The sequence below is a fragment of the Pseudophryne corroboree genome, chromosome 4, assembly GCF_028390025.1.
Source record: "Pseudophryne corroboree isolate aPseCor3 chromosome 4, aPseCor3.hap2, whole genome shotgun sequence".
Taxonomy (NCBI): Eukaryota; Metazoa; Chordata; class Amphibia; order Anura; family Myobatrachidae; genus Pseudophryne; species Pseudophryne corroboree.
The window spans coordinates 774801199-774827456 of record NC_086447.1 but is presented as its reverse complement, the minus strand read 5'-3'; the positions used below and the strand labels follow the sequence as shown (position 1 = coordinate 774827456).

General features: G+C 48.4%; 1 protein-coding gene across 4 annotated transcripts in view; it reads left to right on the top strand.

The window, feature by feature from the left end:
- The first annotated feature begins 403 nt into the window (after positions 1 to 403).
- Positions 404 to 26258, top strand: part of RCOR3 (REST corepressor 3) — a 135461-nt gene continuing 109606 nt past the window's right edge. The window contains exons 1-3 of one of the 4 annotated variants that reach the window (XM_063918269.1): positions 1425 to 1443; positions 1565 to 1621; positions 2150 to 2317. Coding sequence is in view for 3 of the 4 variants with exons in the window: in XM_063918270.1 (XP_063774340.1) it covers positions 1320 to 1446; positions 1565 to 1621 (184 nt within the window). In the remaining variant the exon portion in view is untranslated. Of the gene's footprint in view, positions 1447 to 1564; positions 1622 to 2149; positions 2318 to 26258 lie in introns of all 4 variants that reach the window. The other 3 variants (XM_063918270.1, XM_063918268.1, XM_063918267.1) reach the window with 3 other exon arrangements.

Sequence of the window (26258 nt, the reverse complement as noted above, 5' to 3'; positions counted from 1 at the left end):
TTCATTCAGATCTAGGATGTGTTATTTAAGTGTTCCCTTCATTTTTTTGAGCAGTATAAGTATATATATATATATATATATATATAAATCTTCTGAACGACATGGGGGGAGGTGGGAGGGTTGCGACATGTACCTGTGTGCGCCCCCTCCCCCCCCCCCCCCCCTCTTCAAGGGGTAATTAATCTTTTAATATACAGTATATAACACCGTATTTCAGACAGTATATGTCCCCCCTTCCCCATATGCAGGAAGCGGCTATGTATGACTAGTAAGTAGCGCAGCACGTTTGTGTTAGCATCTCCCTGTGCTGCTCCCCCCTCTGTCCGGGGTCAGCAGCAGCGGGGTAGGAGGCTGTAATGTCTTCCCGCTCACAGCAGCGCACGGACTCCTCCGCCCTGTATGCAGGCCAGGCTCACACTGCAGTCTCCAGTCCCGAGATCAGCAACCGCAGCTTCGCAAGGGGATCCAGCTCTAAGCTCTCCCTCCCCTCTGACAGCCGGTCAGAGTCAGACACTCCCCCCGGACGGACAGGCGCATACCAAGCTCCTCAGCGACAGGGGTCGCTGCAGGGAGCAGGTCTCGTCTGGCTTTCACCGAAACCCGTGCCCGGCTCCCCTCTCCCACCAGCAGCAGCAGCACCGACTGGCACGTCACTCGCAACCGTGTCACACCGCACCAGAACACCTCACGGCGGCCGCTTCCACCAGGTCAGAGTTCAGTGACCGTAGAACCCGAACGCCCAGGCACGGCCAGCATCGCTGCCTGTCACACGGGCCGCCGCCTCCTTCATCCTCACTCCCCCCCTTCGATCACGCCGGGCCACCCGTGCAGGCAGGACCTGCTTGGCCGGCGCAGTGATACGCCCCCAGACGGACGCTCATACAAAGCTCCTCAGCGGCAGGGGTCCTGCAGGGAGCAGGTCTTGTTCGGTTTGCACCGAATCCAGTGCCCGGCTCACCTCTCCCAGCAGCAGTAGCAGCACCGACAGGCACGTCACTTGCAGCCGTGTCACACCGTACCAGAACACCTCACGGCGGCTGGTTCCACCAGGTCAAAGAGTTCAGTGACCGTAGAACCCGAACGCCCAGGCACAGCCAGCATCACTGCCTGTCACACAGGCCACCGCCTCCTGTAACCTCACGCCCCCTTCGATCACGCCAAGCCACCCGTGAGAGGTGTAGGCAGGACCCGCTTGGCCGGTGCGGTGATACCTCTTGCCTGGCGGAGTGCTGAGGTTGCATGTGAGTGCGCTGTTGGAAGCCCGGAGCCACCATCTACCTACTACCAAGGAGTCCCCGACGACTACATCGGGAGCCGCCATGCCGGGCATGATGGACAGGAGCACCGACTTCTTGGCCAAGAGTCGCTCAAACGGCACCAAGAGCCCGTCCAGCGCCTCCAACGGACACTGCTCGGAGGAGAGCGGCAGCGACGACGAGCACGGTGGTAGCCTCGGACTGAGTGAATGAGCCTCCCCCGTACCCCCTCTCCCGCCTGAGTGTGTGTGTGTGGCCGGGTCCGGCCGGCCTTCTCCGCTATAGCCGTCTCCTGTTTTCCTTTGCAGATGTGGGCATGAGGGTGGGAGCAGACTTCCAGGCCCGGATCCCCGAGTTCGAGCCCGGTACGTACCCCATTGTATTTCTCTCCCCTGGGCTACGGCCTTGGTGGTTGCCTCGGTGTAGTGAGAGGGTTCCTGGCCAGCCAGAGAGTCCTTCTACCCAAATGTACCCTAATATTCTGTATTTTATGCCTCCGACAATGATCCTGTATATCAGTATTACATGCAGCATTGTGTCTGTAGGGCTGGCCTCCATTTTATATGTAATAATGAGCCTATGATTTGTGTAGCTCTAGGGCTTGTATGCTCTAACTGCTGCACCCAGCAGTAATACATGATCATTACAAGTCCTGCAACATATACCCTGATATATTTGCATTTTTATTTCTAATAGCATGTTTTATTTCTGCCATACGGTATGCTCTGTATGACGTGTGCTGAGGGTAGTAAACGGCTGCAGATGGGGTCCAGGTCACTGGTTAGATTGATCCAGCTTTGATGCTATTTTCAGTTTTAAATTTATGCTCAATTTTTTTTTTTTAATTCATTTTAATTTTTTTTTTTTTGGTCTGAACAATATTCTCTTTGCAGGGTAAACGGAGGAGTCCATATGCCAGGCTGCTCTGGAAGCTTAATGGTTATCAAGAGTGGTTCAGTTAGTTCCTGTGACCTGGATCCGTCTGGTAGCTGGTAGTGTAATGGCAGATCCAGGAATATTTGCAGGATGAATTGGAGTCTGTGGGAGTTGAGATGTCCTATGTGAGTGGTAGCCGATAGGTGAAACTGTATTGGTGCACTAATTGCGTGTATTTTGTTCCAATTAATTAAAAGCTGTTTCTGCACTGATAGCATGGGCATTAGCCATTTATAATCAAGATATGAATTCTGTTCCAAATTAATTTCAAAGCTGATGTATACATTGTTTTCTTTTCTTACACAATTGGCTGATCATTGAATGATGTGCATCTGATGGGGAAGCATTCGATATCCCAGCTGTCGGGGTCCCGGCGCTCAGCATACTGGCGCCGGGATACCGACAATTATTATCCCTCTTGGGGTGTCCATGAGTGGTGCACCACCGTGCCCGCAGCGTGGCGAGCCTGCAAGAGGCTCTTTTGCGCTCGCCCTGCTACAGGCATTCCGGTGATCGGTATCCCGACTGCCGGGATATCGTAGTAGACCCCATCTGATAATGTCTCTACTGATTTTTATTCCCCCCCATAAATGGACTTTAGTCCTTCCTTACCTTCCAATATGACCTATTTGCTTGGGAGTCCTGCTCCCAATTTTCTTTTACAAGTAAAATAACAAATGATGAATTACAAATAAAAAAGGGATCCTTTGGCGATCTCTTCCAAAAGAAAAAATGTTCTGCCTGCAGAGTGACTCCCAGGACAGGGAAGCTGCACCGGCAAGGAGGACCATCTGCTTGGGGTTAGGTCTAAAACCAAGTTGGTGAAGGGACTTTTGATGTCACCAGGGGGAGGAGCCTTGGCCGAACAGGGTACCCGAAATGTACTTTTGCGGGCAAGCCACGCTTCAAGTACAGTGGCGAGCGGAAGGGAGTAGTTGGTGGCGTGAATAGTAGAAGAACTATCCTGCTGGCGTAGCTTCTCCCCCTCATGTTGTGACTCCTCCCCCTCATGTCGTGACTCCTCCCCCTGGCGTCAGAGGTCCTTTAGCCCACTTGATTCTAGCATCTACCATCTGCTTGGCTTTCTCTAGTGCTGCAGCAGGTTAAACTGGGTACACACCTGAACAATCCTGTGCCAGACCGATATGATGTAACAATATAGTGTGCCCGCATACACACTACACGATCTGCCGTGCGACCGCACAATATATCATTACAGTATCGATGTAAGAACCACCTTCTATGTTGCATCGTCTCATGATGTGCAGCAACCACACAATCAAACAATGAACTGGGTTTACACACTATTTGGTGGTCGTTGTGATCCGATGCGGATTGCAAGATTCTCCAATATATCGTATAGTGTGTACCCAGCTTAAGGGGTACATTTGCTATGCTGCACTTTTCAAAGCCACAGAGACTTTGGTTTTGCCTGATGGATTTAAATGGACAATATTATTATATATGGAAACATGCTTGTTTTGTATTAATATTATTGCTTCTGTTTGGTTGACATTAGGGATAATATTTTTGTTATCCGTAAGAATACCATAACGAGATAAGTGAATAACAATCTACAAATGTGTCCTCATACAGCTAGCCTAAATACGCAATGTATCATGAGAGACCTGGGGGTTTATTTACTAATATCCGTGTTTGTGCCGATTTGTAGGGAGTTTGATCTCAAATTTTATCGGACGTATTTTACTGCAACTTTTTGAATCCATTTTCGGTAATTTACTAAGCTGCCGAGTTTTCTATTTTCGTATTTTCCGATGTCAATGTGATTCGTATTGTCGGGCAGTGTTTTACATAAGTGATTAGTAAAACACTGCCGGACATAACACAATGAAGTCCGGCCGGATCAGTGAGATCCGTGCAGGGCTCCATTGTGTACATTATGATAAGTGTTTAAATAGGTAAAAATCAAAGAGAAAAATTGCGTGGGTTCCCCCCTCCTAAGCATAACCAGCCTCGGGCTCTTTGAGCAGCTCCTGGTTGTAAAAATACAGGGGGAAAAATGACTGGTGTCCCCCAATATTTATACAACCAGCACCGGGCTCTGCGTCCGGTCCTAGTTAAAAAAATTCGTGGAACAAAAGATGTAGGGGTCCCCCGTATTTTTTGAACCAGCATTTGTCAGCCAGAGAGATAATGCCACAGCCGGGGGACACTTTTATATAGGTCCCTGCGGCTGTGGCATTACCCCCCCCCCCCCCCAAGTAGTCACCACTGGCCAGGGTTCCCTGGAGGAGTGGGGACCCCTTAAATCAAGGGGTCCCCCTCCAGCCACCGAAGGGCCAGGGGTGAAGCCCGAGGCTGCCCCCCCCAATCCGTGGGCGGTGGATGGGAGGCTGATAGCCTTTGTGTAAAAATAAGAATATTGTTCTTTGTGGTATAACTACAAGTCCCAGCAAGCCTAACCTGCAAGCTGGTACTTGGAGAACCATAAGTACCAGCATGCAGGGAAATAACGGGCCTGCTGGTACCTGTGGTTCTACTAAAAAAAAATAATACATGCACACTTACACACACACACACACTTACCTATTGTCCCACGTAGCCCTTTGTCCCTTTGTCCAGTAGAATCCACGGTGAACCTGTTAAAAAAAAAAATGCCCAAAATACTCACCTGTTATCCGGTGAAGTTCGGTCCTCTTCAGTCCATGTAGCATCGATCCTCTTCAGTCCATTTAACAAACAAACTCGGACATAATAATTTAGTAAATACACCCCCCTGGTGTGAGTGAGCCGCCAGATCCTGTGCTATTGCCAGTTGTCTTTTTTTGTTGTTGCTGAAAATGGTGTTGATTCAATTTAATGCAAATTGAAGAGCATTGGGAAGGAGCTATTCAGTTCAATGCGCTGTTAAATCTAACTAGTGGATTTCTGCTGCATCCCTCTTGGTGTGCGAGCAGAAATCCGAGAATAGATCTGAGCTGCTGTTTTGTGCCGTAATGGCGCAAACAGCATCGCAGCAGTACACTTATGTCCGAGAATTCCCCTTCTCACGACTAAACACCCTGTTTAAGGCGTGAGTTCTGGCATTCTGCGAGATAGCAGTGTGCTATTCAATTTGCGTTGAATTGAATCGACCCCAATGAGTCTAAGTCACAACGCTATGCAACTAGGACACACCAGGAGACTGCTGATTAATTTGATATGAAACTTGTATATTGTGTGTGATGGAGTCTGTATATGGAGAAAAACAGAACTTGTATTGGAAAAAAGCTGCTGCTACATTGTAGCATTTTGTGTACAAATACAGGGTCAGTCTCATACACATATACAAGTGTCCTATCAAATTAATCGGCATTGTCTCATTGCATTGCAGACGAGACGCTAGTAGTCTTGCGAGACCTGACGCACCAAGAGGGGCTGTTTGCAACTGCAGCAATGATGTATAAGGACACATCTGTAGCAAAGAATCAGAATTCACCTGAGTCTTCCTAGACCATGGATCTTCAACCTGTGGCCCTCCACCTGCTGTGAAAGTACACATCCCAGCATGCCCTGTCACAGTTTACCTATTAAGGTATGCTAAAACTGAGGCAGGGCGTGCTGGGATGTGTAGTTCCGCAGCAGCTGGAGGGCCGCAGGTTGAAGACCCATGCCCTAGACCCAGGAGGGAATTCAGTTGTTTTTTCACCGGCAGACAGCAGATATCGCCCAATGGAGCTATTCAATTGTTGTTCCGTTTGGGCACGATAGGCTGCCGGCGCCTTCATTTCAGCTCGCACCTACCGGGGGGGGAGGGGGGGGGGGGTGAGCCTGAATGTGACCAGTTGGAGCGCACAAATGGGACATTTTGTGTCCCGCCCATTAGTTTGGTTGGGTTTAGCCATGTAAATCAGCTAAACCCGACCTCTCTGGGTGCGACCAGCACGAAAAAAAAAACAATTGAATTGCGCCCTGCGATCTCCGATCACTTTAGATGGGAGATTTTGTGCAAAAATCAATTGAATTCCCCCAGTGATGGACACAGCTCACACAGTTGATGCGTCTGCTCACAGTGACTGTGTGGTAATATGCTAATGCCACAGAAGGTGTTGTGAAAATAGAGACAAATGCCTGCTTCTATGATCTTCTGCATGAACAGCAATCATCTGAGTAACCCTTGGTAATTCACGCCAGGGAAGATGCAGCCATTGGCTTCAGCACACCCAGTTAATGCTGCCTGTCGCCACCCCCGAATGCCAGTAGTATGTCAATCACTCTGCAGTGTTTGGAGAACTGTGAGTGGCAATGCAGCCCCAGATCTGCACATGCTCAGAACAACAGACATCAAAGATGCACGTAAGCCATTGGGTTTGCATACATCTCTGAATTAAGCCACCGAGTCAAAGGTGTTGAATACCTGAGTCTTGGGTCAAAGCGCTACAGAGGGACCTAGGTCAACCAGGGGTATTTTATTTTTTATTTTATTTTTTTAGGTAAATGTCTTGTCTAGGAACAGTTCTGCCCAGTTTCCATCCATAAGTTCATCTGTTGTCCCAATGTGATATTTAGTAAGAAATTCAATAAGAAACTTTTGGCCTAGGGGTGCCGTGAAAAAAATCCTGATATTCTAGGGCGCCGTTATTCAAAAAAGTATGGGAACCACTGCTTTATATCATTGGTAATCCTGTTTATTAAGAAGTGCTGGCTGATGAGTTATATATACAAAGAAGAAAACTGCTGATGAACGATGAGCTGTATTAATGCAACCTAAACAGTTGGCACAAGTCGGATGGATCTATAGATTAATGTTGCTTATATCAAATTCTGACCCTGCCTTCTGCATGCTGCAGCAGAAATAAAGATTAGTCAGCAGTCCAGGCAATGTTTCTCTTTTGCTGTTGTCCTGTTATGGGTCACCTGTGCCCATTTTAGCCTCCGTTTCCTGTTCTTAACTGACATGAGTGGTGGAACCAGATGTGTTTTTCTGCTACTAAAGTTTATTGACTTCAATGTTCAATGTGCTGTGTGTTCCGAGGTGGTCTTCTGCATAAGTAATGGTGGACTCAATCAATAAGTTTAAAAATGGATTAGATAAATTCCTAGCTGAAAAAAATATCCAGGGATACAGCATTTAATTAATATTAAAATGTAATGTACAATAGGTTGAACTCGATGGACATTTGCCTTTTCTTTTTCATCCACTAGGGGTCACTGGAGTACTCTTGGGATATGGACGGCTTCCACCGGAAGAAGGCACTGAATAAATTAATTTTTGAGACTACTCCTCCCCTCCATATCCTCGAGCACTTCAGTGTTTTTTCTGTGCTCGACACAGTTAGAAGGCATAGTGGAGCTCGTCCACAAAGTATTGGAATTTTTTCTAAGTTTTTTTTTTTTTTTTCCTTTCAAGGATTTCCACGTCCTTTCCCCCCTTCTAACAGGCGTGGGTCAGGGACAGTGGAAGCGGCTGAGAACAGCCGTGAGTGTCGGACCTCTCTGTAAAGAGCTCCCTCACTCCACCTGCAGGCTGCCTGCAAAAAGCTGGACGGAGCTTGGATGAGAAGCCCCGTCATAGACTTTTGTTACGGTCCAGGTATGTTGGGTAGGGGCGGTCAGCTTATGCTGCCGCCCCACTGTTGGGGATTGTATTGGGCATGTTTCACTCACTAACGACCGCTGCCCGGAGCGCGTGTGCATAGGCCGCTTCACGGCTCTATGCAGCGCGCTCTCACTCTCCGCCGCTCCCAGCATCTTAAAGTTACCTAGCAGACCGCTGCTCCCTGCGCCGCAGCAGCCGATATGTTCCCCGCTGCCTGGCTACACAGGAGGCCACTCCACTCTATGCTGTGTGTGGCGGGCCGGGAGCGCGTGTGCATAGGCCGCTCCACGGCTCTATGCAGTACGCTCTCTGCTCCCGCTGACCGCCCGCAGCAGCCGAGGAGTTCCCCGCTGCCTTGGCATACAGGTACAGGCCGCTCACACGGCCCTATGCAAAGTTCCGCAGGCCCCGACCCGGTGCTGTACACGGAGGTCGTGGGGGTGGGGGGAGACATTAGCAGTATTGGCAGTGTTAAGCTTTGTAGAAAAACTTGGTACTTAACATGTTTAATGTTCTCCTGTCTGTTCCAGGATTCCTATATTACATCTCGGCTTAAGAGTGGTACTAGGGGAATTTGGGGGTCAGTTTTCTTATTGCTGGCAGGCACTGCACTTGCCTGATATATACAAGGAACTTTGGTGTTATTACTGAGTCGTGCAGACTGTCTGTGTGTAGTTTGTATTGTCTGTCTTTATAATGAGTAAGACACCAGCAAAATCTAAGAAACATTTTTCATGTCATGTCTGTAAGAGTGTGTTGCCTGATGGATCCACCACATGTACAGCATGTGTTGTTAATACAGCCACAAATACGATTTCCACAGAAGTAAAGCCAGCATCTCTGGACCCTCCATGGGCTTTACTTGCAGATGTATTAGTTGGTTTACAATCGGAGCTGGCCGCCTCTCGTGAAGAAAGAGAGGCGGCAAGATCTGAGTTTAAAATGAGACCATTTGAGTTACCAGGGGAGTCTCAATCTGGTCAGAGGTCCACCTTGAGTGGAAAAGATAAGTTTCCTTTTCCTAATAATTTTCCAGTCTCTGGGATACTAGACCTCACTGAACATGAGTATGAGGAGGGCGAAATAGACCAACAGTCAGATAGTGACGATTTTGACAGCCCAGGTATTGATAATCTCATCAGAGCAGTACGTCAGTCGCTGGAGTTTACGGAAACTGAGGAGCCCCTGACGAATGATGAGGTAGTCTTTACTAAACGACAGAGATCTCCGATGTGTTTCCCTATTTCGGAATCTCTTAATAAAATGTTACTGGAAACACGGAAGAATCCGGATAAACGGTTTTCTATACCTCGTAGATTTAAATCGAGTTACCCGTTTCCAGAGTCCATGACAGCTACATGGGAGAACCCACCATCGGTGGATTCATCCGTATCTAAACTTACAAGGAAGTTAACCATACCAGTACCAACTGCTACTACGCTTAAAGACCCTGCAGATCGTAAAATAGAGGCTATGCTAAGGTCCATGTATACAGCAGCTGGAGTGCTGCTGAGACCTGGGTTGGTTGGCATTTGGGTTACTAAAGCATTAATGGTATGGATAAAAGAGCTCAAGTCGGCTCTGCAAGATGACCATCTTATACTTCTCGCGGATCAAATCTGGGAAGCTGCTGAATATCTATGTACAGCTTCTACTGACGTCTGTCAGCTTACTTCTCGCCTGTCCTCATCGCTAGTCATAGTTCGACGAGCACTTTGGCTGCGTTCTTGGCAGGCGGAGACGGAGGTTAAAAAAGGTATAGAGGCATTGCCTTATGATGGCGAGAAGCTTTTCGGTCCTGAATTGGACAAATGGATTTCTGAGGCTACTGGAGGAAAGTCTGTGTTTCTTCCATCGCCTACAACTATACCTAAACGGAAATATTCTGGTCCGGCGTTCAAATCCTTTAGAACTCAGCCCTTTCGTGGGCAGGGCACAGGAGCAGTCACGCCTGGTAGAAGAGGTCGGGGACGTAGTGCCCGACAATCCAATGCACGTCGTCAAGACACTAAGACCACTAACAAACCAGTGGCACGACGGGCTCCCAGCCCATCTCGGATCTCCAATTGTGGGAGCACGCCTTCAGAGCTTTCAGGGGGCGTGGCTGCAGACGTCCACAGATGGGTGGATCCGCAATTTAGTATTAGAGGGTTACAAAATAGAGTTCGATTATCTTCCGACAGGAAGATTTTTCACGACAGGACTGCCTGTGTCGGACGACAAGAAAGCAGTTCTGCAGGTTGCCATTCAGTCTCTGCTGAATGCTGCAGTTGTAATTCCGGTCCCCGTGCAGGAACAGGGGCAGGGTTATTATTCCAGTCTGTTTCTGGTACCAAAACCAGATGGCTCAGTCAGGCCAATATTGAACCTAAAAGGTCTCAATCATTACGTCACTTACCACAGATTCAAGATGGAATCTCTCAGGTCAGTAATTGCAGGGTTAGAGCCACAGGAATTCATGATTGCACTGGATCTCAAAGATGCGTACTTACACATTCCGATTTGGCCACCTCACCAGAGTTTCTTAAGGTTTGCAATAAGGCGAGACCATTACCAGTTTCAGGCTCTGCCGTTTGGCCTCTCATCAGCGCCTCGGGTATTCACCAAGGTAATGTCCGTGATGATAGCTCATCTCAGGTCCCTAGGAGTAATAATTGTTCCGTATTTGGACGATCTACTCATAAAGGCTCCGTCTCAACAATTGCTTCTCCAGCATGCTTTGCTAACGTACAATGTACTAGTTCAGCACGGTTGGATAGTCAGTTTAAAGAAATCACATCTAATTCCGTGTCAACGACTTCAATTCCTAGGGATGATTCTCGATACAGTAAATCAAAAGGTTTACCTGCCACAACAGAAAGTACAGGTCATTCGTCATCTGGTGCAATTAGTGCTCAAGCCACGCACAGTCTCAGTACATTTGTGCATTCGCCTTTTAGGCACAATGGTGGCGGCTTTCGAAGCACTTCAGTTCGGAAGATTTCACTCACGTCCGTTTCAACTGGAGGTGTTAGCGCAATGGTCGGGATCACATCTGCAGATGCACCACAGGGTGAGATTGTCGCCACAAGTCAGGGTGTCTCTTCTCTGGTGGTTAAAAATACACAATCTATCTGCAGGGAGACGATTCGGCGTCGTGAATTGGATAATTCTGTCAACAGACGCAAGTCTCAGAGGTTGGGGAGCTGTAGTTCAGAGTTATCGGCTCCAGGGCCTCTGGGCAGATCACGAAAGATCGCTATCCATAAATGTTCTGGAACTCAGGGCGATTTACAATGCTCTAAGACAAGCAGTGTACATGTTTCGTTTTCAGACTGTTCAGGTGCAGTCAGACAATGCGACGGCAGTCGCATACATAAACAAACAAGGAGGAACGAGAAGCCGCATGGCAATGCGGGAAGTAGCTCGGATCCTCAGATGGGCCGAATATCACCAGGTGATATTGTCGGCAGTGTTCATTCCGGGAGTGGACAACTGGGAGGCAGATTTTCTCAGTCGTCGGGATTTTCATCCAGGAGAGTGGGCATTAAATCCAGAAGTGTTTCAGATGTTGATCCAGAGGTGGGGTTACCCTCTGGTGGATCTGATGGCATCCCGCCACAATCATCAGGTGTCACGATATGTGTCCAGAACAAGAGATCCAAGGGCAGTGGCGGTGGATGCTCTCACAGCCGCGTGGCCGTACAGCCTCGTGTATCTGTTTCCACCGTTTCCGCCCATGAGTCACCTGTGCCCATTTTAGCCTCCGTTTCCTGTTCTTAACTGACATGAGTGGTGGAACCAGATGTGTTTTTCTGCTACTAAAGTTTATTGACTTCAATGTTCAATGTGCTGTGTGTTCCGAGGTGGTCTTCTGCATAAGTAATGGTGGACTCAATCAATAAGTTTAAAAATGGATTAGATAAATTCCTAGCTGAAAAAAATATCCAGGGATACAGCATACAGCTCCCGCTGTTGCTAAAACGGATCAAGAGAGGGTCCGTCACAGTCATACTAATAGCGCCTCATTGGCCTCGGAGAACTTGGTTCTCGGATCTCCTCGGTTTACTCGCAGACGATCCGTGGCCACTCCCACTACGTCCGGACCTGTTACAACAAGGTCCGTTCCTTTACCCCGATTTAGCGCGGCTGCGTTTGACGGGGTGGCTGTTGAAAAGGCCATCTTGAGAAGAGAGGGCATTCCGGAGTCTGTTATACCAACCATGGTACGAGCTAGGAAGCCGGTTACGGCAGCTCATTATTACAGAATCTGGCGTACTTATATAGGTTGGTGTGAAGCTCGGAAGTTTCCGACATCATCTTTTAATTTATCCCGTCTTTTGTTATTTTTACAGATGGGGTTAGATGGAGGACTACGTCTTTCCACACTAAAGGTGCAGGTATCTGCGTTGTCAATTTACTTTCAAAGGAAATTGGCCTCGTTGCCGTCAATACATACGTTTCTACAGGGTGTAATGAGGATACAGCCTCCTTTCATTCCACCTACAGCACCATGGGACTTGAATCTGGTTTTAGATTTCTTACAGTCCGATTACTTTGAACCCTTACAACAAGTGGATATTAAATTTCTCACTTGGAAAACGATTTTTCTTTTAGCCTTAGCTTCGGCTAGGCGTGTTTCAGATCTGGGTGCCTTGTCGTGCAAGTCACCGTATTTAGTTTTTCATGATGACAGAGCGGAACTTCGGACGAATCCCGCTTTTCTACCAAAGGTAGTGTCGTCTTTTCACATCAATCAACCAATAGTAGTTCCGGTATTAACAGAGAATGCTGAAACGTTGGATGTGGTTCGCGCATTACGCGTCTATGTATCCCGAACGTCTACGGTTCGTAAGACGGATACGTTGATTGTTCTCTATGATGCGGCTAAGAGGGGTTGGCCAGCCTCTAAGCAGACCTTATCCAGATGGATCAAACTGACCATACGTCAGGCTTACCTTCATGCTAGGTTACAGCCACCTACATCAGTAACCGCTCATTCCACACGTTCTGTGGGAACGTCATGGGCAGCGAGTCGTGGGGCTTCTACGACACAGCTTTGCCGTGCGGCTACTTGGTCTTCAGTGCACACGTTTGTGCGCTTTTACAAGTTTGATACGTTCGCGGCATCAGCATCTAGCTTTGGCCGTTTAGTGTTACAAGTGCCAAACAGCTCTCCCGCCACGGAGGAAACTTTGGTACATCCCAAGAGTACTCCAGTGACCCCTAGTGGATGAAAAAGAAAATAGGATTTTGGTACTTACCAGGTAAATCCTTTTCTTTGAATCCATAGGGGGCACTGGACGCCCACCCAGAGCAGTTTATCTGTTTTAGGAAGTTCAGTGGTTCTTATGGTAACACACTTTCACGACTGGTTTAAATTTAACAAAGGTTAATCAGTTAGGGTGTCAACTGTTTAGTTGTCTGTTACGTTTTGTGTCAACTTTATTGTTGTCCGTGAGATTATAGGTAATTCTCCTTTTGTCAATCTCTCTATCGATCCTGTTCGGCTCAGTAAAAAACACTGAAGTGCTCGAGGATATGGAGGGGAGGAGTAGTCTCAAAAATTAATTTATTCAGTGCCTTCTTCCGGTGGAAGCCGTCCATATCCCAAGAGTACTCCAGTGCCCCCTATGGATTCAAAGAAAAGGATTTACCTGGTAAGTACCAAAATCCTATTTTTTCAACCTCAACAACTATGTAACTATATACTATAATACTGTTGTAACGCCTGGTTATTTGAGTTATAATTGCCATCTTTTCAGCTTGAACCAGTCTGGCCATTCTAATATAAAAGCAAACATTCCCTAGCGTTTATACAGCCACCTTTCCTGCTCAGTTTCTTGTCTGTCTGTCTGTCTGTCTGTCTGTCTAGCAGCTCCCAAATGGCAACACTACAGTGCCAAGTAGTAGATAAATAGTCAGTGGCATTGCCCGTTCTGATAACTGGTAGATAAATGTATCTTCATACATCTCACCCTCAGTGACCAGCAATTCAGTGGGCTAAAATGCCTATTTAATGAGAGGTTATATTAGAATGAAAATATATAGAGAGATACAAAAGCATATCAAGGGAGTGCTTGCAATAAGTAATTTAAAAGAATAAATTTATTAGTTACACCTTAAAGATATAACAATTAAAACAATGTAGCAACATATAGCATATTGGTTGACATGTAACTCACAAACAATAATAAAAAATTATCTCTGGAAATATCATTTCTCTAACGTCCTAGTGGATGCTGGGGACTCCGTAAGGACCATGGGGAATAGACGGGCTCCGCAGGAGACTGGGCACTCTAAGAAAGATTTAGTACTACTGGTGTGCACTGGCTCCTCCCTCTATGCCCCTCCTCCAGACCTCAGTTAGAATCTGTGCCCGGCCAGAGCTGGGTGCTTTTAGTGGGCTCTCCTGAGCTTGCTAATAAGAAAGTATTTTAGTTAGGTTTTTTATTTTCAGAGAGTCTCTGCTACGAGGGACTGAGGGGAGAGAAGCAAACCTACTAACTGCGGCATGGTTGCGCTTCTTAGGCTACTGGATACCATTAGCTCCAGAGGGATCGAACACAGGATCTTAACCTTGGTCGTCCGTTCCCGGAGCCGCGCCGCCGTCCCCCTCGCAGAGACAGAAGACAGAAGCCGGCAGAAGCAAGAAGACATCGAAATCGCAGGCAGAAGACTCCTGTCTTCACATGAGGTAGCGCACAGCACTGCAGCTGTGCGCCATTGCTCCCACACTAACCCACACACTCCGGTCACTGTAGGGCGCAGGGGGGGGGGCGCCCTGGGCAGCAATTAAGTACCTCCTGGCAAAAGCAGCATATATACAGTTGGACACTGTTATATGCATGAGCCCCCGCCATTAATTTTACACAAAATCGCGGGAGAAGCCCGCCGCTGAGGGGGCGGGGCCTTCTTCCTCAGCACTCACCAGCGCCATTTTCTCTCCACCGCTCCGCTGAGAGTAAGCTCCCCAGGCTCTCCCCTGCACGATAGGGTGAAAAAGAGAGGGGGGGGGGGCACATAAATTTGGCGTAAAAACAATATATACAGCAGCTACTGGGTTAACACTAAGTTACTGTGTGATTCCTGGGTCATATAGCGCTAGGGTATGTGCTGGCATACACTCTCTCTCTGTCTCTCCAAAGGGCCTTGTGGGGGAACTGTCTTCAAATAGAGCATCCCCTGTGTGTGTGTGTGGTGTCGGTACGTGTGTGTCGACATGTCTGAGGTAAAAGGCTCCCCTAAGGAGGAGATAGAGCAAATATGTGTGTGAGAGGGTGTCTCCGTCGACAACGCCGACACCTGTTTGGATATGTGTAAGTGCTGAGGTGAATTTATTGCACAAAAGATTAGAGATTAGAGAATCTACCCATGTCTGTCCCTATGTCGCAGAGACCTTCAGAGTCTCACAATGCTCACTATCCAAAATAATAAACACTGATATCGACACGGAGTTTGACTCCAGTGTCGACTACGATAATGCAAAGTTACAGCCAAGATGGCTGAAAGGTATTCAATATATGATTATTGTAATAAAAGATGATTTGCATATCACTGATGACTCATCTGTCCCTGACACAAGGGTACACATGTTAAGGGGAAGAAAGCTGAGGTAAATTTCCCTCCTCTCATGAGGAAAAAGAGCGGGAATCTCCAGACAAGAGACTGCAGCTTCCCACAAAAAATTCTCAGGCAGTATCCTTTCCCCACTAGGGCCAGGATGTGTTGGGAATCTTCCCCTAGGGTGTCCTGTTTGCACAGTAGGTAGCACTAGCTATTCTCAGGGATCCTGCAGATAGCGTACACATTCTAGTATACTACTCAGACCGGCGATTGTGTCTGCATGGGTTTATAGCGCTGTGGCAGCATGGACAGGTACCTTATCAGCAGAGATTGAGACCCTAGTATGCATATAGATATATATAGATATATATATATATATTTCTCTGACGTCCTAGTGGATGCTGGGGACTCCGTCAGGACCATGGGGAATAGCGGCTCCGCAGGAGACAGGGCACAAAATTTAAAAGTTTGACCACTAGGTGGTGTGTACTGGCTCCTCCCCCTATGACCCTCCTCCAAGCCTCAGTTAGGTTTTTGTGCCCGTCCGAGCAGGGTGCAATCTAGGTGGCTCTCATAAAGAGCTGCTTAGAGTAAAAGTTTTGATAGTTTTATTATTTTCAGTGAGTCCTGCTGGCAACAGGCTCACTGCAACGAGGGACCTAGGGGAGAAGAAGTGAACTCACCTGCGTGCAGGATGGATTTGCTTCTTAGGCTACTGGACACTAGCTCCAGAGGGACGATCACAGGTACAGCCTGGATGGGTCACCGGAGCCGCGCCGCCGACCCCCTTGCAGATGCCGAAGTAAGAAGAGGTCCAGAAACCGGCGGCTGAAGGCTTTTCAGTCTTCATGAGGTAGCGCACAGCACTGCAGCTGTGCGCCATTGCGCTCAGGCACACTTCACACCGGCGGTCACTGAGGGTGCAGGGCGCTGGGGGGGGCGCCCTGGGCAGCAATGTTAATACCTTTCTGGCTAAAAAGAATACATCACATATAGTCCATGAGGCTATATGGATGTATTTCACCCCTGCCAGGTCTCAGAAAAACCGGGAGAAGAGCCCGCCGGAATAGGGGGCGGGGCCTATCTCCTCAGCACACAGCGCCATTTTCCTACACAGCTCCGCTGCTAGGAAGGCTCCCAGGCTCTCCCCTGCACTGCACTACAGAAACAGGGTAAAAAACAGAGAGGGGGGGCATTTTTTGGCGATATTATATATATTTAAGCAGCTATAAGGAAACAACACTTATATAAGGTTGTTCCTATATAGTTATAGCGCTTTGGTGTGTGCTGGCAAACTCTCCCTCTGTCTCCCCAAAGGGCTAGTGGGGTCCTGTCTTCTATCAGAGCATTCCCTGTGTGTCTGCTGTGTGTCGACATGTATGAGGACGATGTTGGTGTGGAGGCGGAGCAATTGCCGGTAATGGTGATGTCACCCCCTAGGGAGTCGACACCGGAATGGATGGCTTTGTTTATGGAATTACGTGATAATGTCAGCACGCTGCAAAAGTCGGTTGACGACATGAGACGACCGGCAAACCACTTAGTACCTGTACAGGCGTCTCAAACACCGTCAGGGGCTGTAAAACGCCCTTTGCCTCAGTCGGTCGACACAGACCCAGACACCGAATCTAGTGTCGACGGTGAAGAAACAAACGTATTTTCCAGTAGGGCCACACGTTATATGATCACGGCAATGAAGGAGGCTTTGCATATCTCTGATACTGCAAGTACCACAAAAAGGGGTATTATGTGGGGTCTGAAAAAACTACCTGTAGTTTTTCCTGAATCAGAGGAATTGAATGACGTGTGTGATGAAGCGTGGGTTACCCCTGATAAAAAACTGCTAATTTCAAAGAAGTTATTGGCGTTATACCCTTTCCCGCCAGAGGTTAGGGCGTGCTGGGAAACACCCCCTAGGGTGGACAAGGCGCTCACACGTTTATCCAAACAAGTGGCGTTACCGTCTCCTGATACGGCCGCCCTCAAGGATCCAGCTGATAGGAGGCTGGAAAATACTCTAAAAAGTATATACACACATACTGGTGTTATACTGCGACCAGCAATCGCCTCAGCCTGGATGTGCAGTGCTGGGGTGGCTTGGTCGGATTCCCTGACTGAAAATATTGATACCCTGGATAGGGACAGTATTTTATTGACTATAGAGCAATTAAAGGATGCATTCCTTTATATGCGAGATGCACAGAGGGATATCTGCACTCTGGCATCAAGAGTAAGTGCGATGTCCATATCTGCCAGAAGAAGTCTATGGACACGACAGTGGTCAGGCGATGCGGATTCCAAACGGCATATGGAAGTATTGCCGTATAAAGGGGAGGAATTATTTGGGGTCGGTCTATCGGATTTGGTAGCCACGGCAACAGCCGGGAAGTCCACCTTTTTACCTCAAGTCCCCTCCCAGCAGAAAAAGACGCAGTCTTTTCAGCCGCAGTCCTTTCGTTCCTATAAGAACAAGCGAGCAAAAGGACATTCATATTTGCCCCGAGGCAAAGGAAAGGGTAAGAGACTGCAGCAAGCAGCCCCTTCCCAGGAGCAGAAGTCCTCCCCGGCTTCTGCAAAGGCCTCAGCATGACGCTGGGACCTTACAAGCGGACTCAGGGGCGGTGGGGGGTCACCTCAAGAATTTCAGCGCACAGTGGGCTCACTCGCAGGTGGACCCCTGGATCCTGCAGGTAGTATCTCAGGGTTACAGGTTGGAATTCGAGAAGTCTCCCCCTCGCCGGTTCCTAAAATCTGCTTTGCCAACGTCTCCCTCAGACAGGGCGACGGTATTGGAAGCCATTCACAAGCTGTATTCTCAGCAGGTGATAATCAAGGTACCCCTTCTACAACAGGGAAAGGGGTATTACTCCACGCTATTTGTGGTACCGAAGCCGGACGGCTCGGTAAGACCTATTCTAAATCTGAAATCTCTGAACCTGTACATACAAAAATTCAAGTTCAAGATGGAGTCACTCAGAGCAGTGATAGCGAATCTGGAAGAAGGGGATTTTATGGGTCCTTGGACATCAAGGATGCTTACCTTCATGTCCCAATTTGCCCTTCACACCAAGGGTACCTCAGGTTCGTGGTACAAAACTGTCATTATCAGTTTCAGACGCTGCCGTTTGGATTGTCCACGGCACCCAGGGTCTTTACCAAGGTAATGGCCGAAATGATGATCCTTCTTCGAAGAGAAGGCGTATTAATTATCCCTTACTTGGACGATCTCCTGATAAGGGCAAGATCCAGAGAACAGCTGGAGGTCGGAGTAGCACTAACTCAAGTAGTGCTCCAACAGCACGGGTGGATTCTGAATTTTCCAAAATCCCAACTGATCCCGACGACACGTCTGCTGTTCCTAGGGATGATTCTGGACACTGTTCAGAAAAAGGTATTTCTTCCGGAGGAGAAAGCCAGGGAGTTATCCGAACTCGTCAGGAACCTCCTAAAACCAGGGACAGTGTCTGTGCATCAATGCACAAGAGTCCTGGGAAAAATGGTGGCTTCTTACGAAGCGATTCCATTCGGCAGATTCCATGCACGAATTTTTCAGTGGGATCTGCTAGACAAATGGTCCGGATCGCATCTGCAGATGCATCAGCGGATAAAATTGTCGACAAGGACAAGGGTCTCTCTGCTATGGTGGTTGCAGAGTGCTCATCTGTTAGAGGGCCGCAGATTCGGCATACAGAACTGGGTCCTAGTGACCACGGATGCCAGCCTGAGAGGCTGGGGAGCGGTCACACAAGGAAGAAACTTCCAGGGCGTGTGGTCAAGCCTGGAAACGTCTCTTCACATAAATATACTGGAACTAAGAGCAATCTACAATGCTCTAAGCCTGGCAAAACCTCTGCTTCAGGGTCAGCCGGTGTTGATCCAGTCGGACAACATCACGGCAGTCGCCCACGTAAACAGACAGGGCGGCACAAGAAGCAGGAGGGCAATGGCAGAAGCTGCAAGGATTCTTCGCTGGGCGGAAAATCATGTGATAGCACTGTCAGCAGTGTTCATCCCGGGAGTGGACAACTGGGAAGCAGACTTCCTCAGCAGACACGATCTTCACCCGGGAGAGTGGGGACTTCATCCAGAAGTCTTCCACATGATTGTAGTCCATTGGGAAAGACCAATGGTGGACATGATGGCGTCCCGCCTCAACAAAAAACTGGACAGGTATTGCGCCAGGTCAAGAGACCCTCAGGCAATAGCTGTGGACGCTCTGGTAACACCATGGGTGTACCAGTCAGTGTATGTCTTCCCTCCTCTGCCTCTCATACCCAAGGTACTGAGAATTATACGGCAAAGGGGAGTAAGAACGATACTAGTGGCTCCGGACTGGCCAAGAAGGACTTGGTACCCGGAACTTCAGGAGATGCTCACGGAAGATCCGTGGCCTCTACCTCTAAGAAGGGATCTGCTTCAGCAGGGACCGTGTCTATTCCAAGACTTACCGCGGCTGCGTTTGACGGCATGGCGGTTGAACGCCGGATCCTAAGGGAAAAAGGCATTCCGGAAGAGGTCATCCCTACCCTGGTCAAAGCCAGGAAGGAGGTGACTGCACAACATTATCACCGCATTTGGAGAAAATATGTTGCATGGTGTGAGGCCAGGAAGGCCCCGACAGAGGAATTTCAACTGGGTCGATTCCTACATTTCCTGCAAACAGGATTATCTATGGGCCTCAAATTAGGGTCCATTAAGGTTCAAATTTCGGCCCTGTCGATTTTCTTCCAGAAAGAATTGGCTTCAGTTCCTGAAGTCCAGACTTTTGTAAAAGGAGTACTACATATACAGCCCCCGGTTGTGCCCCCAGTGGCACCGTGGGATCTCAATGTAGTTTTGGATTTTCTGAAATCCCATTGGTTTGAGCCACTCAAATCGGTAGATTTGAAATATCTTACATGGAAAGTAACCATGCTACTGGCCCTGGCTTCAGCCAGGAGAGTGTCGGAATTGGCGGCTTTATCGTATAAAAGCCCATATCTGATTTTCCATTCGGACAGGGCAAAATTGAGGACGCGTCCTCATTTTCTGCCTAAGGTGGTATCAGCGTTTCACCTGAACCAGCCTATTGTGGTGCCTGCGGCTACTAGCGATTTGGAGGATTCCAAGTTGCTGGACGTTGTCAGAGCATTGAAAATATATATTTCAAGGACGGCTGGAGTCAGAAAATCTGACTCGCTGTTTATACTGTATGCACCCAACAAGCTGGGTGCTCCTGCTTCTAAGCAGACGATTGCTCGTTGGATTTGTAGCACAATTCAACTGGCACATTCTGTGGCAGGCCTGCCACAGCCTAAATCTGTCAATGCCCACTCCACAAGGAAGGTGGGCTCATCTTGGGCGGCTGCCCGAGGGGTCTCGGCATTACAACTCTGCCGAGCAGCTACGTGGTCAGGGGAGAACACGTTTGTAAAATTCTACAAATTTGATACCCTGGCTAAGGAGGACCTGGAGTTCTCTCATTCGGTGCTGCAGAGTCATCCGCACTCTCCCGCCCGTTTGGGAGCTTTGGTATAATCCCCATGGTCCTGACGGAGTCCCCAGCATCCACTAGGACGTCAGAAAATAAGAATTTACTCACCGGTAATTCTATTTCTCGTAGTCCGTAGTGGATGCTGGGCGCCCATCCCAAGTGCGGATTGTCTGCAATACTTGTACATAGTTATTGTTACAAAAAAATCGGGTTGTTTATTGTTGTGAGCCATCTTTTCAGAGGCTCCTACGTTATCATACTGTTAACTGGGTTCAGATCACAAGTTGTACGGTGTGATTGGTGTGGCTGGTATGAGTCTTACCCGGGATTCAAAATCCTTCCTTATTGTGTACGCTCGTCCGGGCACAGTATCCTAACTGAGGCTTGGAGGAGGGTCATAGGGGGAGGAGCCAGTACACACCACCTAGTAGTCAAACTTTTAACTTTTGTGCCCTGTCTCCTGCGGAGCCGCTATTCCCCATGGTCCTGACGGAGTCCCCAGCATCCACTACGGACTACGAGAAATAGAATTACCGGTGAGTAAATTCTTATTATAGATATATATTAAAGATGCTGTCTTAAGTGATAGATATATATATATATATATCTATCTATCTATCTATCTATCTATCTATCTATCTATCTATCTAACATGCCCAAAGAGACATGAGTATACTGGGTCCTAGAGTCAAAGCTATGTCGATTTCTGCTTGACGTGTCCTGTAGAATATGCAATGGACAGATGATGCCGACTTAAGAGGCATGTGGAAGGCTGAGGTTTGTGTGGAGAAGGGTTCTTGGACCTGGTCTACACAGCTATAGCTGGTAATTCTGATATTTTGCCTTATATTCCTGCACAGCCTAGGAAAGCACGACATTATCAAATGCAGCCTTTCGAATAAAGAAACAAGAAAGTCCGAGGTGCGCCTTTCTTGCCAGAGGCGGGGGCACAGGAAAGAAGCTGCACAACACAGCTAGTTCCCAGGAACAGAAGTCCTCCCCGGCCTCTACAAAAATCCACCGCAAGGCGGAGCTAGGCCCGGTGGGGGCACGCCTTCGTCAGTTCAGCCACAAGTGGGTTCACTCCCTGTTAGATCCCTGGGCAATAGATATTGTGTCTCAGGGATACAAGCTGGACTTTGAGAAGATGCCCCCTCACCGACGGCCCTGCCGGCTTCCCCCCACGAGAGGAAAACAGTGTTAACTGCAATTCATAAATTGTATCTTCAACAGGTGGTGGTCAAGGTTCCCCTCCTTCAACAAGGAGGGGGTTATTATTCGACCATGTTGTAGTCCCGAAACCAGACGGTTCGGTCGGACCCATATTGAATTTAAAATCCCTGAACATATACCTGAAAGGGTTCAAGTTCAAGATGGAATCGCTAAGAGCGGTTATTGCAAGCCTGAAAGGGGGAGATTTTATGGTGACTCGGGACATAAAGGATGCATACCTTCATGTCCCCATTTATCCACCTCATCAGGCGTACCTCAGAATTGCGGTACGGGATGGTCATTACCAATTTCAGACGTTGCCGTTTGGTCTCTCCACGGCCTTGAGAATATTCACCAAGGTAATGGCGGAAATGATGGTGCTCCTGCGGAAGCAAGGTGTCACTATTATCACGTACTTGGACGATCTCCTCATAAAAGCGAGATCAAGAGAGCAGTTGCTGAACAGCGTATCACTTTCTCTGGAAGTGAAACGGCAACACGGCTGGATTCTATATATTCCAAAGTCGCAGTTGGTTCTTACAGCTCATCTGCCTCTCCTAGGCATGATCCTAGACACAGACCAGAAAAGGGTTTATCTCCCGATAGAGAGAGCTCAGAAGCTCGTGAGACTGGTCAGGAATCTATTAAAACCAAAACAGGTGTCAGTGCATCACTGCACTCGAGTCCTGGGAAGGATGGTGGCATCATACGAGGCCATTCCCTTCGGCAGGTTCCATGCGAGGACCTTCCAATGGGACTTACTGGACAAGTGGTCCGGATCACATCTTCACATGCATCGGTTAATCACCCTGTCCCCCAGGCCCAGGGTGTCACTCCTGTGGTGGCTGCAGAGTTCTCACCTTCTAGAGGGACGCAGATTCGGAATTCAGGACTGGGTCCTGGTGACCACGGACGCTAGCCTCCGAGGGTGGGGAGCAGTCACACAGGGAAGAAATTTCCAAGGTCTGTGGTCAAGTCAAGAGACTTGCCTTCACATCAACATCTTGGAACTAAGGGCCGTATACAACGTCCTACGTCAAGCGGAGCACTTGTTTCGCGACCAACTGGTTCTGATTCAGTCAGACAACATCACCGTAGTGGCTCAGGTGAACCGCCAAGGCGGCACAAGGAGCAGAGTGGCGATGGCAGAAGCCACCAGAATTCTTTGCTGGGCGGAAAATCACGTAAGCGCTCTGTCAGCAGTGTTCATCCCGGGAGTAGACAACTGGGAAGCAGACTTCCTCAGCAGACACGACCTCCACCCGGGAGAGTGGGGACTTCATCAGGAAGTCTTCACACAGATCACATATCGGTGGGAACTGCCACAGGTGGACATGATGGCATCCCGCCTCAACAAAAAACTACATATTGCGCCAGGTCAAGAGACCCTCAGGCAATAGCGTTAGACGCCCTGGTGACACCATGGGTGTTCCAGTCGGTCTATGTATTTCCTCCTCTTCCTCTCATTCCCAGGGTGCTGAGGATAATAAGGAAAGGAGGAGTGAGAACAATCCTCATTGTTCCAGATTGGCCACGAAGGACCTGGTATCCAGATCTGCAAGAAATGCTCACAGAGGACCCGTGGCCTCTTCCTCTAAGACAGGATCTGTTGCAACAGGGGCCCTGTCTGTTCCAAGTCTTACCGCGGCTGCGTTTGACGGCATGGCGGTTGAACGCCGGATCCTAGCAGAAAAGGGCATTCCGGACGAGGTCATTCCTACGCTGATAACGGCTAGGAAGGACGTGACAGCTTAACATTATCACCGTGTATGGCGAAAATATGTTTCTTGGTGTGAGGCCAGGAATGCTCCTACAGAGGAATTCCAGCTGGGCCGTTTCCTTCACTTTCTACAGTCAGGAGTGAATTTTGGCCTAAAATTAGGCTCCATTAAGGTCCAGATTTCGGCCCTATCCATTTTCTTTCAAGAAGAGTTGGCTTCTCTACCAGAAGTTCAGACGTTGTAAAGGGAGTGCTGCATATTTAGCCTCCTTTTGTGCCTCCAGTGGCACCTTGGGATCTTAACGTAGTGTTAAGTTTACTGAAATCACACTGGTTTGAACCACTTAAAACGGTGGAGTTAAAATATCTAACGTGGAAGGTGGTCATGCTATTAGCCTTGGCTTCGGCTAGGCGTGTGTCAGAATTAGCGGCTTTGTCACATAAAAGCCCCTATCTGGTTTTCCATATAGATGGAGCAGAATTGCGGACCAGTCCACAATTTCTGCCAAAAGTGGGGTCATCTTTTCATATGAACCAACCTATTGTGGTGCCTGTGGCTACTCGTGACTTGGAGGATGTGGTCAGGGCTTTGAAGGTTTATGTAGCCAGAACGGCTAGAGTCAGGAAAACAGAGTCGCTGTTTATCCTGTATGCATCCAACAAGCTGGGTGCTCCTGCTTCAAAGCAAACTATTGTTCGCTGGATCTGTAACACGTTTCAGCAGGCTCATTCTGTGGCTGGATTGCCGCTGCCTAAATCAGTTAAAGCCCATTCCACTAGGAAGGTGGGCTCTTCTTGGGCGGCTGCCCGAGGGGTCTCGGCATTACAACTATGCCGAGTTGCTACTTGGTCAGGTTCAAACACTTTTGCGAAGTTCTCCAAGTTTGATACCCTGGCTGATGAGGACCTATTGTTTGCTCAATCGGTGCTGCAGAGTCATCCGCACTCTCCCGCCCGTTTGGGAGCTTTGGTATAATCCCCATGGTCCTTACGGAGTCCCCAGCATCCACTAGGACGTTAGAGAAAATAAGATTTTACTTACCGGTAAATCTATTTCTCGTAGTCCGTAGTGGATGCTGGGCGCCCGTCCCAAGTGCGGACTTCTTCTGCAGTACTTGTATATAGTTATTGCTGCAATAAGGGCTATGTTATTGTTGCATCAGGGTTGAACTGATGCTCTGTTGTTGTTCATACTGTTGACTGGGTAAGTTTATCACAAGTTATACGGTGTGATTGGTGTGGCTGGTATGAGTCTTGCCCTGGATTTCCAAAATCCTTTCCTTGTACTGTCAGCTCTTCCGGGCACAGTTTCTCTAACGGAGGTCTGGAGGAGGGACATAGAGGGAGGAGCCAGAGCACACCAGAATCTAAATTCTTTCTTAAAGTGCCCATGTCTCCTGCGGAGCCCGTCTATTCCCCATGGTCCTTACGGAGTCCCCAGCATCCACTACGGACTACGAGAAATAGATTTACCGGTAAGTAAAATCTTATTTTTCTTGCACTTCAGGAGGCTGCGAGAACAAATGTGTCCTCCGCCCCGATGGGCACCCAAACGGCAGAACAGTTGGAATAAAAAAAAATTGAATCCGCCCCTTTGAATGTTACATAATCCTGCCTGATAACATGTTTGTTTCACTTTGAATTTCTCTCTTTTGTTAAATGTAAAATTAACATGTTGTACCCTTCTTCCAAACTGGAGTTCTTATCTCCAGCCTCTGTACTCTTCTCCTCTCTGAACCAGCAAGTAGTTTTTACAGAAGAGGTTACTATTCCGGTGTCTTCATAATGCCTACCCACCCATCCTCTACCTGAAACTCCTCAAAAGATAGCTGTGTCTTTAAAAGTCCAGGATAGAGGCACTGTGATACATCACTATATCTATGGAGCATGGTGAATTTCTGTCCCAAGGGGACTTTAAAGATCTGTACCTGTACACCCCTTTGATAGCGCTCCCACCAATGGTTACCTGGATCACAATCTGTAAACTCCACTTCCACTTCATTGCCCTATTGTTAAGGCTATCTACAACAATTTGACTATTCACAAAAGTCATGACAATCTGCTGCGGGGTACACTGGGCTCCACAAGGAAATGCATCGGCGTGTAGAGTAGGATCTTGATCCGAGGTACCAACAGGCTCAAAGCTTTAGACTGTTCCCAAAATGCACAGCGCCGCCTCCTCTATACCCCACCTCCATGCCAGTGAGCTCAGTTTGTAGTTGGTGCCTGCAGTAGCAGGTCACTTAACAGGGGGCTGCCTCAGGCAGCCTAATTCTTAGCTTTAGCCTCAACAAAAAAGAAGAGGACTATACCAGGGCTGCAGCATGCTGTGTCTGAAGACGTCCCTGCAGCAGCTCCATCCCCCCCAGCGGAAGCTATATACTCCCACGCCGCGGTTGCCGGGTCACTACAGCAGAGGCGCCGGCTTTTCTTCCTCTGTCCTCTGTGAGTCACACACACGCAGCACATGCTGGCTCAATCTAGCACCGGCGATAGCGATGCGTGGGGCTACGCATAGCTATCGCTGGGGGGCATACACACAACAGATCCGTGCTTAAAATCTAAGCAATCTAGTCA